Raw genomic sequence first — 12843 nt, forward strand, 5'->3', positions numbered from 1 at the left:
CCCGAGACACCAATCCGATGATAATCCCAAGAGCTCTGCTCGATGGATTATATTGGTTGAGGGTTGATATGGTGTGTGATATTGAAAAAGCCATATCATATACACTTTATTATATACATATACCTCAAGCAGATGTTTTATATGTAACATGACGAAGGATGTTTGCTCCTCTACTTTTTGAATTTTTGCCAGATTTTCGGAATCCTCTGATTTTATCCATGTATTGCCATTCAAAATTTTGCCCATTAACCCCTACTTTTCTATTCATATTTGTGTTACATAAAGTTCAAAAAGCCATATTTCAAAACCTTATAAAATCCTTGTTATTTTTTTCATAGTTTTTGAACCAAAAAAGGTGTCAATGTTAAATGTATGAAAAATCTAGAGAGAATTATTTCCCACCAAATTTTCTATGGCTTATATCTCGAAAACAAGCACACGGACCCTCCATTTTTTTTCTGCTTTTATTGTTTCTTTATTTATATACTATCAATTTATAACAGTCTGTTAAAAAGCTTGTTATTTTTAAACAGAATAGCAAACATCCTTAAGATATCGATATCATCACGAGTGGATGATACAGCACGCTTGTGCCAATGATTGTTTTACACATACAATTTATCTTATTTACTACTAAGTATATTTTAAATTTTAAATATGGAGGTATTATACAGTTTAGAACGGTATTAAAATTCATCAGAAACATTAGACACATTTACATAACCAAAATTGTATGTACCTCTATTAAGGTCATATTGTGAAACTTCAAATTTAATTTTTTTTAACTATAAAACCAGTGGCGGATCCAGAAATTTTCATAAGAGGGGGCCCACTGACTGACCTAAGGGGGAGGGGGCGCTCCAGTCACGCATCAGTGATTCCCTATATAAGCAACCAATTTTTTTCCAAAAAAGGGGGGCCTGCCCCCCCCCCCCCCCCCACCCCCCACCCCCCCATAATCCGCCTCTGAAAACAAGTGTTTGTGAACTTTCTTGTTAAAAAAAATGCTATACATGTCATAACATCTTCATAAATGACTGCTGTTGAAACATTGTCTTCCCGTATTCTAATTTGCCGATATCACAGTTTCCATTTGGACTTTAAAAAAAAATATATAAAATGGACAGCATTTTTCCCGCCATGTGTCTGTCCTGTTAAGTTCGTTGTGGTTTCATCTTTTTTAGATTTATTTTGTGGTTTAGTCGTATTACAAAGGAGTTTCAAACGAGAACAATGTGGCTGAAACTTTGTACACCTGCATATTTTGCACCTGTAAACAGAATCATCGCAACGTTTGAAAGGGAAGCACCATTTTATATAGTTTAATTTAAAGCTTTCAATGTACACAGATGTAAACACACCTGGAACTAGAGCGACACCTGTACAGGAAACATGATTAATGAGAAGAATTTGAAATTTCTTAATGTTACAAATGTAATTAACAACCCTTGATTAACTGAGAAACCCGTTAGAATTGAAAGGTTAAAATATGGGTAAGTTTTACATGTAGTCCTATAACAATGTATAACATATGACCTCGGGGGCATTATTTACTATTTCTATTTACTGTTCTGATATTTTTTTTTTACTATCAATGTGCCACCCGAGCACATCAGAAGGGTAATTTTCACCCTCTCACACACATCTCTGGTACCCAGACCGGAGTTTTAAACTAGAATGGGTACTTTTGGGGCCTCGGTTTGTCAAAGTTGCCCCTTACTTTGACCTGGAGATCAATCTTCTGATATCTCTCTGGTTTGTCTGTTTTCACCGAGTGGCTTGGTGGTTCTCTCCGAGTACTTCGGCTTCCTCCACCACAATAACAGACTGCCCGGTGTCCTATAGCACTCCCCTTGTGTTGGGTGGGGATTGATTGTCCTTGTAAAAATAATTGTCGTATAAATATACGTTAGTGACACATCTCCATTAATCCCGTTAGGGAGTGTACATGGATGCCACTGTACCCTCGCAGCTTTTGAGGGGTTCTTCGGATATCGGAGGCATTTACCAGTACATACATACATTAAGTATCAAAAGATTAATGCATATTAAGTATTAGCATGATTAAAAACTAAACATGCTAAAAGCATATGAAGTATGAAAGGTTAAAGCATATTAAGTATGAAAGGTTAAAGCATATAAAGTATTTAAGCTAAATTAAGCATGGTCATGTATAAATGTAAACTAAACATACTAAGAAAGCTGGTAAAATGCAGAGCATAACATATAACAAATTGGATTTTGAAATATTTTTAAACTGACTGAAATAAGCATTTTTCTAAAATCATCACTACGGGTACATCATTCCATAAAGCAGCTACATGTAGCAGCTGTATATTAAAAAGAGTTCTTGTCATACATGTAGGCTGTTGTTAAATCCTAGTTACATTACAATCTTTTAATGCAACTAAAGCATGCATACATGGGGGTGACATGTTGTTGTTTTTTTAAATTATTCGACATTTCAATGGACATGTTATACGTTGGTTTAATTGATAAACATGAGACCTTTGCTTGTACAAGTCATTCATCATACATTTACATGTACATGTATGAGCTAGCAAAAATTTATTTATCAAGCTGAAGGTGTAAATGGGTCTTAAAATGAAAAAAATAATAAAAAAAAATTTATACATTGTCTAGTAAATGTAGTATAATACATGTATATTGTGATATGTTGAAAAGCTAATGTATTTAAATGACAGGTCACCAAGCTTTAGTTTTTACACTACAGATTATGAAAAATGACACATTATAATATACCTGGCAGTACAATGTAGTACATCTGATCAGTCTTTCAGAAGGACTCATACATGTATCTGATATATTTTTTCCAACCCGAAAAAAACATCTTTAATACAACCCCCTGTGATCTAATATCATAAATATGTAGAACTCAATATGCTCACTATAAAATTAATTAGATTTGGTATGATTGTGACGTTAATGAGCCAACTACTAACACAAGATTAGATATAAGCAATTTTAGGTCACTGTGCTGCAACAATGAAACCTTACAGACTAAGCTACGTGTACAGAAACGGCCACTGACAAAAATTCGAAAAATGTTAAACAGTTTAACACTTTATCAGGTCATGAATAACCATTGATTGGTGAATTGTACCTCAATTCTCTAATAATTAACTTTTTGACATACAAATATATCAATGTACATGTATACTGAGCATGCTGAGAGAGACTAATTAAATTTGTCCATAATATGCATGAATAAATAAATACCATCTTAAACTTTCATGAGTACTCATAAGTGACATTTAAATGCTTATGACAATCATTCTGACTTCTGCATTTTGTGAAAAGATGAAACCATGGTCAATTGAGGTAAAATCCACTAACTGATGAGTATTCAATAATGACTGGTTTACCTAGTATACAGTGTAGCTGTGTCAGTAACAATTACAAGTTTTGTTTGTAGAGTTGGATGATAAAGAACTATTCAATACAGAACAACAAAAATAGATTATAAGAGATAAAAACTAAGAATTTAAAAGATATAAAAAAAGTAAAAAGAGGGACTGGTTTTTATAAATCACTCAATTTAGTGTTTTGGTTTCTTTTACAAAATGCAGCATGAAGCATCAGAATCATTTACATGTTCAAGATGAAGAAATAAAGAAATGAGTACCAAAGACAACAAGAAAAGAGAGAGGTTTTACATGAAAACTGTTTGATTTTGCAATTGACTATCTATGTTGTAATTTACAGCTTGTGAGAACATTGGCAATTGTGCCTTTGCCTCGTTGATATCAGCCTTATTGGTATTTTTTGGAGTTGGTGTATACTGTGGAACACTGTACAGAGCCTTACAGATATTTATTACGCAGATTCTGGAGGATATCTTTGGATTTAATGTACCATGGTAAAATATTATAAAAAATTAAAGTCCAAACTTTTTCTTCTACAAATTATGAATTAAAGATATGTTGGTTGTCAATATATACATTTATCGCACCACAGGTAAATTATCACGTTGTGATTGGTTAAATGCCGTCACGTGGTGACCCCCTATGAGACTGTAGGGTGTTAGTAAATTTCATAGGGGGTTTATGACGTGTTAATGGTGACATCATCTATTAATGTTGTTGTGTTTCATTGTTTATTTTTCAACAAAACGCAGCAGAAAAAGTCCAGCGTGCGATAAATTCGTTGTACAGTTAACTATTGATCCCCTACTGATCCATAGAGGGTGAATAAAATCGATAGGGGACTTGACCCCTTATGGATTTTACTAACCCTCTATGAATCGGTAGGGGGTCAGTAGCAAACCATATAACTTATAGTATTGTCAATGAGACAGCAATCCTTAGATACAACAAAACAAAATATTACTCCATTGTTGAAACTGTGTTTTGATCGCTAGATGACAGACTCATGTTTTTTTGGTTATTTTTTATTTTTAGTTTTAGTCTCATTTAGATATAATGTCCAACATCTCCTTTGATTTGATATCTTGATTGGAACATACATGTATAGTATTCAACAGTATATTATAGAGCAATGTGGCGTTCTCTGCCATATTTATGATATTGAGGGTCTGGATGGGGTTTCAATTGTTATACATAAATGATGTGCACTCATTTGGAGATTTTAGCAGCGTGCTGATGAGTGAACCCTTTTTTATGGAATCAGCTACCCTTAAAGTATTTCTAGTATGAATAAAATACATAATCATTATTTTAACATTTCAGGCTAGAAGTCATACAGATTGTTTTTGTTGTCATAGGTGTTGTCATGGGATTGTTTGCAATTCTCCTTTTGGTGTTTGGTTTCCTAGCTACAGGGGCTACCAGGAAGAATGTTTACTCTGGTAACAAATGCATTATGGGAGGAAGAGTGTCTGCAGGATTTGTAAGTTAAAAGTATTAAAAGTGAAAAAGTAAAAATATTAAAAAATAAGGAGGTCATTGATATTATATAACCACTGGTCATTTTAATTTTAATGAAAAATTTAACCTGTTGTACCACAATGATTTATCAAATGATAACTTTTATGTTTTACATTGTTTTCCTTTAAATAATTCATACATGCATTAAAACTCCTTGCACAACGAGCATTATTTCTACCTACATTAAACCTCACTGATTTATATGCCCTATTCAGTAATTTGAAGATGACTCTCCAAGTGATTTTTATTTAAACAACATTATCTTTTTGACAATTTATATGTATTCATATTTTAACAACATTGTATTTTCACTATGTCATGTTTTTTGACAGTTTATGTGTATATCATACCTACTAAATCTGGTATGGATTGGTATGTTAGGAGTGGGCGTCGTCCCTGTTGTGGCGTACCTGATGGTGTCATCCAGGTGTGATAATAGTGTATACAACAAATATCAAACTGGTCAAGTTACATGTATCAATCTTAACCACTATGGTATGTTATATTTTGAAATAAGAATATTTTTTTTTGACTTACTTTTAATGTTCTCCTCAGAGCCTTAAAGCACTATGGTACCTTGGTGCTATATTTTTTACCATGGTGCTATCTTGGAAGATTTTATAATTTGATGTATAGGGGTCATGGTGCTATATTTTTTGGAAACCAGTGCTATGTTAATTTCCATGGTGCGATTTTAAAATTCTGTGGAGAACACTGACTTTGTACCCAAAATAATAAACATGACCTTGACTTATGAATATCTGCTTTAATTATTTTTGGCAGTTTTTTTTCTGTCACAAAAATATAGCCTATATAAAAGGTTTTCTGTATGTGATGTTATTTATAACCAATACAATTTGATAGGAATTAAATTTATTACTTGATGTGATATGCAAAATAAGATGTAATAATATATAACAAAGGAAACAAGAATGACCAAAAGTATCATACCGTGTGTATGTATAACATTTGAATAACGTACATTTATGAGTTTATTTTGAAAACACAACTTGACAACCATATAAGTGTACATGTACTATGCTTTTTTACAAAACAAATTAAATTATTATATTTTTACAGGAATTTATAGAAATCAAAGTTACATTGCTATTGGACAGTTGCCTCCAGGAAAAGAAAGTGTTTGTGACCCTAATGACTTGAGGAGGTTATGTGATAAGGTATATTGAACATTGTTACATTCATATTATTTTTGAGACAGGATGGTATATAAACAGAAAACAATAGAATTTGTAAAAAGTTATTTACATTTTGATTTAAATGTATTTTAAAGATATCAAAAATTTATGGGTCACTATTTTTGTATTCAGTGTACATGCGGAGTGTACTGTAACTAACATACTATGTAAGTATACACTGCTAAAACACTGCGTTCATTTGTGACTAAAACTACTGCTAATTGGTCATACTTTCTGTGAGTAGGTGCAAAAAAAAAGAAATGCCATCAACATACTTGATTTTCTGCTTCATTTCGTTACAAAATAGATGAATTTACCTGTCAGGATATTTTTATTCCTAATCTAACATTTTCTGAGTTATCTCCACTTCCCTTATAAGACATCCAAACAGTGTTTTTCCTCTTTGATTATTAAACAGTAGTCCTGAGGATTATGAATAAAATTATTGCTTTTTATTTAAAAATTATTGTGAGAATATGAGGATTGATAGCTAATTAATTCTATGCTATTTTGAACTATCACAGATTGCTGAAGCAGGGCCTTTGTTTTGTGTGGCATGTGCTGGAGCTATTGTAATTATTATGGGAATGGTAAGTGATCTGCAAAAAGAAATACTATTTAAAATGAATCTGTGCTCGAAACATCAAATTCAGTTATTGATTGGTTGATTTCTGAGTACGACAATCTAGCTCAAAAGTTTTATGATCACAAGGCCTAATAAAGTGACCTATACATTTAAAAATCTACTTAAGCTTCTATTAAATAAAATGGGAAATTGAAAGCAATATCTAAAATAATTTTTACACTTGAATAATAGGCTTTCATGTTTACAATTTTTATACGACCACAAAAATTTTAATTTTTTGGTCTGAATTGCTATCACGTTGGCGTCGTAGTCGTTGTCGTCGTCCGAATACTTTTAGTTTTCGCACTCTAACTTTAGTAAAAGTGAATAGAAATCAATGAAATTTTAACACAAGGTTTATGACCACAAAAGGAAGGTTGGGATTGATTTTGGGAGTTTTGGTCCCAACATTTTAGGAATTAGGGGCCAAAAAGGGCCCAAATAAGCATTTTCTTGGTTTTCGCACTATAACTTTAGTTTAAGTGAATAGAAATCTATGAAATTTTGACACAAGGTTTATTACCACAAAAGGAAGGTTGGGATTGATTTTGGGAGTTTTGGTTCCAACAGTTAAGGAATTAAGGGCCAAAAAAGGGCCCAAATAAGCATTAGTCTTGGTTTTCGCACAATAACTTTAGTATAAGTAAATAGAAATCAATGAAATTTTAACACAAGGTTTATGACCACAAAAGGAAGGTTGGGATCGATTTTTGGAGTTGAGGTCACAACAGTTTATGAATTAGGGGCCAAAAAGGGGCCCAAATAATCATTTTTTTTGGGTTTTTGCACTATAACTTTAGTGTAAGTAAATAGAAATATATGAAATTTAAACACAAGGTTTATGACCATAAAAGGAAGGTTGGGTTTGATTTTGGGAGTTTTGGTCCTAACAGTTTAGGAAAAAGGGTCCAAAATTGAACTTTGTGTGATTTCATCAAAAATTGAATAATTGGGGTTCTTTGATATGCCGAATCTAACTATGTATGTAGATTCTTAATTTTTGGTCCCGTTTTCAAATTGGTCTACATTAAGGTCCAAAGGGTCCAAAATTAAACTTAGTTTGATTTTAACAAAAATTGAATCCTTGGGGTTCTTTGATATGCTGAATTTAAAAATGTACTTAGATTTTTAATTATTGGCCTAGTTTTTAAGTTGGTCCAAATGGGGGTCCAAAATTAAACTTTGTTTGATTTCATCAAAAATTGAATAAATGGGTTCTTTGATATGCCAAATCTAACTGTGTATGTAGATTCTTAATTTTTGGTCCAGTTTTCAAATTGGTCTACATTAAGGTCCAAAGGGTCCAAAATTAAACTAAGTTTGATTTTAACAAAAATTAAATTCTTGGGCTTATTTGATATGCTTTATCTAAATATGTACTTTGATTTTTGATTATGGGCCCAGTTTTCAAGTTGGTCCAAATCAGGATTCCATATCAAGTATTGTGCAATAGCAAGAAATTTTCAATTGCACAGTATTGCACAATAGCAAGAAATATCTAATTGCACAATATTGTGCAATAGCAATTAATTTTCAATTGGAGTTATCTTTCTTTGTATAGAATAGTAGTTGATAATATATGTTGGAAATTTGCCAGATATGACTATGATGTAATTTTCTATTTTTATTTGCCAATAACTTTATGTAAATAACTTCATTGCAAATTTGCCAATATAAAATGTTGCTGATGAAGCTTTTTTTCCTTATCTTATCTAAAATGTTTTTAGATAATGTATGTTGGACATTTGCCAGACATGACTATGATGTCATTTTCTATTTTTATTTGCCAATAACTTTATGTAAATAACTTCATTGGAAATTTGCCAATATAAAATGTTGCTGATGAAGCTTTTTTCCCTTATCTTATCTAAAATGTTTTTAGATAATGTATGTTGGACATTTGCCAGACATGACTATGATGTCATTTTCTATTTTTATTTGCCAATAACTTTATGTAAATAACTTCATTGGAAATTTGCCAATATAAAATGTTGCTGATGAAGTTTTTTTTATTGTTTTATACAATAAACAATGTATATTCACTTTTACTACCAACCAATTTTTACCATTCAGTGATAACAAGCACTTTATTTTACATTTTAATATTTTATGATGTATTTAAAAGAGTAGTTATTGTTGCAAACTCCATTAGAAATTTGAATTGATATCAGTTTTGGAAAAAGGGAAACGGGGATGTGAAAAAAAAGGGGGGGGTTTAAATTTTTCTCATTTCAGATTTCATAAGTAAAAAGAAAATTTCTTCAAACATTTTTTTGAGAGGATTAATATTCAACAGCATAGTGAATTGCTCAAAGGCAAAAAAAACCTTTTAAGTTCATTAGACCACATTCATTCTGTGTCAGAAACCTATGCTGTGTCAACTATTTAATTTTAGATTTAAAAAGTTTGAAGAAGAAATCTTTAATTGATTTGTAAAATCTTGACATTTGTTTTGTGTAAAAAAAAAAAACCATGTAATGTCAAAAATTTGATCACAATCCAAATTCAGAGCTGTATCACGCTTGAATGTTTTGTCCATACTTGCCCCAACTGTTCAGGGTTCGACCTCTGCGGTCGTATAAAGCTGTGCCCTGCGGAGCACCTGGCTATAGTGAAAAAGAGTAAAGAAACAAAATGGTCATAGTCTGTTTTCATTTTGGCTCATACAACACATAATGAAAATTCTTGTTCAAACAATAAATTTACCTTGTTTTATTTTATTTTAATCAACTTGTCTTATCGGGGCCTTTTAAAGCTGACTATGGGGTATTGGCTTTGCTCATTGTTGAAGGCCTTAGGGTGACCTATAGTTGTTAATGTCTGTGTCATTTTGGTCTTTTGTGGCTAGTTGTCTCATTGGCAATCATACCACATCTTCTTTTTTATATTAGAATGTTATCATTGAACATGACATGTAATTGTTACTTTGCATATTTATATTCTTTTTTTCTTCAGACAAATTTTCTTCTAACCCTTGCCACAAACTACACAAGATTAAAGATCTCCAAAGAACTAACAGAGTACCGTGATGCTGTGGACATGGAAGAATTAGAACTTAACAGTCGAGATGGAGGATCAAGATGACAGCTAACGTCCCACCCAGCTCATTAAAATTCACATTCTATCTCATAAATATTCATGATGTCTCTTCTGAATCTTTCTAGGCTTTTGATAAGTTTTATGTAATTTATTTGCATGTTTTGATAGTGAATTTTCATCATCATATTAATGTAATCAGATGTATTTTATGTGCCATTTTAATAAGTTAAGTATATGATTTGCATTGTCACAACAAAAGAATAATGTTACCTTTTATAAGTTTTGTTATATATAATATTAACTTTTACTTTTGAATGTTTTTTTTCTATACACCATGCAATTTTTATGCTGTATTGTTTGTTTTTAAAACATTTCTATTTTGGTAAACATTTAGAACTTTTTTTTAAGAGTAATTTAAATTGCTATACATCTGTATGATTTTAAAGACATTCTTTTCCAATTTTTTTTTTTTACAGACAAAAAAATCTTATAAATTATATTGTAAAGGGAATAAGTTTCCATAGCTTTTCTCACTTTGTATATTTTTCATTTAATAATGACCAGGCACAAATTAATTTTGCTCATCTTTTCTGTATATTTTCCTTTCTCTTAATTGTTTTATACTTAATTAGAATTTATTTTTCTAAGTAGCTGAGTTTATGCAGATTTACATATGATAACACAGCATGGTGGGCATATTAATCAACAAAAACTAATTGTACAGATATATTTAACATTTATTGATATTTACAAGAATCAAAATATCTTTTTATGGACACATGTTCACGTTTTGGTTGAAAAGTGAGGTGATGGTAAGAGAAATAGATAAAGAATGAACCTGCTGATCTTTTCATATAAAAATCTTACCAACAAAAACCCTCCCAAGTCATGAATATAAGTGAACAAAAATTACAATCAATTTAAAATCATCCTTTTTTTTTTGAAAAAAAAATCACAAGATCTCATGTTACAAAAAGAATGCTAATATCATTAATTCAACATTAATTATACATATCAAACAATGCATATCTACACTATGTGTATATTTTAATAACTATACATATCAATCAGTTGCATATCCAACTGAAATGTGATAGCCTCCCTTAAATCATATAGTTATATCTTTGTAAGTCTCTATCAATTTTTGAAAGGTTTAACCTATGTAACATAATTTTTTTATTTATACAAATTTTCTATAGGACAATATCAATGTTAATATTGTTTACATAAAGCATTGTCATCTATAATCTTGTACTATTTCTTATAAATAACTAATAAAGTGCTAACACATATTGGTGATTGGTAAAAACAGGGTTGATTTTGAAGGAATCCTTCTTTCCACTTTTATTTTAAATCTTATAGAATAAATTTAAGGTGGTACCCAAAACGTTGACCGAAATTAAGTTTCATAAAATTTTAACAAAATATTTTTTTTTTACCCTTTGAAAAAATATAAGAATTTCAAAAAACTTGAACTAACCACTTTCTTTGAAAAATTTGGTTGGATATATAGCAGTTTGACTAATTTTTTTATTAAGAAGCTTAATATTTCCTTAACAATACAACATGATTAAAACGTAAAAGCTGATATTACAGAGTTATCCCCTGTAGTGTTAGGTACGATCTTAACTGTAGAATAACTTGTACTAATATAGTTTATTTTGCCATAGCAAAGATAACAATAATTGTTTCTTTTTACAAAGTTGCTTGGTTATCATTGACAATAAATTTTGTTAATTTTTTTTCTTGAAATTTTTTTTTTTTTTAGAATCTTCTATAATATTGACTGTTTATAGATATAAGACATCTATTGAAATCTAAATCCAATTTATCTTATAATCATCCCATTGAAATTGTCTAAATTACATTCTACTATCATTAACATTTTTATGCCCCACCTACGATAGTAGAGGGGCATTATGTTTTCTGGTCTGTGCGTCCGTTCGTCCGTTCGTTCGTCCGTCTGTCCCGCATCAGGTTAAAGTTTTTGGTCGAGGTAGTTTTTGATGAAGATGAAGTCCAATCGACTTCAAACTTGGTACACATGTTCCCTATGATATGATTTTTCTAATTTTAATGCCAAATTAGAGATGTTACCCAATTTCACGGTCCACTGAACATAGAAAATGAAAGTGTGAGTGGGGCATTCGTGTACTGAGGACACATTCTTGTTATATATGTTGTGTAAGCATATACTGTGGATTCAGTATTATTCATGAGATACCAATTTTTAACAACTTTGTGGTTGAAGGGAAACTACATATTAAGATATTCAATGAAGTACAAATTTTCTATAGCCTTGTATACTAATTTTTATTAAAACCACGAAATTAATATCCAAGTAGATATGTTTTTTTCTCAATCCACTAAAAATCTAAAAATAGAACACATGAAATAAAAGAAATCCACAGTAGTGCATTTCAGGTTAAGTTTTCAGGTACAACTCTATCAGTCATTTTCAAGATGCAGATTGACATTGTTCTGTGTCCACATTTTTCCATTATAATTTACTACACAGTTTCGTTATATATATATAATATCATTTTCAAATTGGTTGTGATATATACAAATCCATTTATGTACATGTTCTGTTATGTTGTGAAAAAATATATATTTTATATGTGACCAAAAAATGTAATAATAATAATAAACTATTTGTTTTTCATCATTTGGCCAACACAAATATTTGGGGGTAGATAGATTGATTAATTTGTGGCTGCTTAAGGACTAGTGTAAAGTATTGCATGCATATTCAGGACGATAACACAAGAATGATATAGGAAATACCCTGATTGTACATTGGTCAATATCCCCAGTGTGCCTCTGATTGAGGAACAAAAGTTGTGTGTAATCCAAAAATCCCTGTGTAGAGATATTGGACATGTTTCAATTTTTTTAACAAGTGACTGACCTTAACCATTTGTGGTGATCTGGAAAGTAGAGAACCATAGAATAAATATGTAAAAACTATGGAGTTATTAAATGTATTCAAAGTATTAAATTTTCAAAGAAATTATTGTGTGAAAAAAGTGATTTTTTTCCATGAGGAGCTGCATCACGAAAGGAAAAATGAATC

General features: G+C 30.8%; 1 protein-coding gene across 1 annotated transcript; it reads left to right on the top strand.

Moving 5' to 3' along the window:
* Positions 1-1315: 1315 nt before the first annotated feature.
* Positions 1316-12421, top strand: LOC139485321 (neuronal membrane glycoprotein M6-b-like). The gene is made up of 8 exons (XM_071269741.1): positions 1316-1493; positions 3727-3880; positions 4710-4869; positions 5240-5402; positions 5988-6085; positions 6628-6693; positions 9684-11650; positions 11932-12421. The coding sequence occupies exons 1-7, from the start codon at positions 1490-1492 to the stop codon at positions 9810-9812; spliced, it is 774 nt and encodes a 257-aa protein (XP_071125842.1). The 5' UTR covers positions 1316-1489; the 3' UTR covers positions 9813-11650; positions 11932-12421.
* The last annotated feature ends 422 nt before the right edge of the window (positions 12422-12843 follow it).

The sequence above is a fragment of the Mytilus edulis genome, chromosome 8 (genome assembly GCF_963676685.1).
Source record: "Mytilus edulis chromosome 8, xbMytEdul2.2, whole genome shotgun sequence".
Taxonomy (NCBI): domain Eukaryota; kingdom Metazoa; phylum Mollusca; class Bivalvia; order Mytilida; family Mytilidae; genus Mytilus; species Mytilus edulis.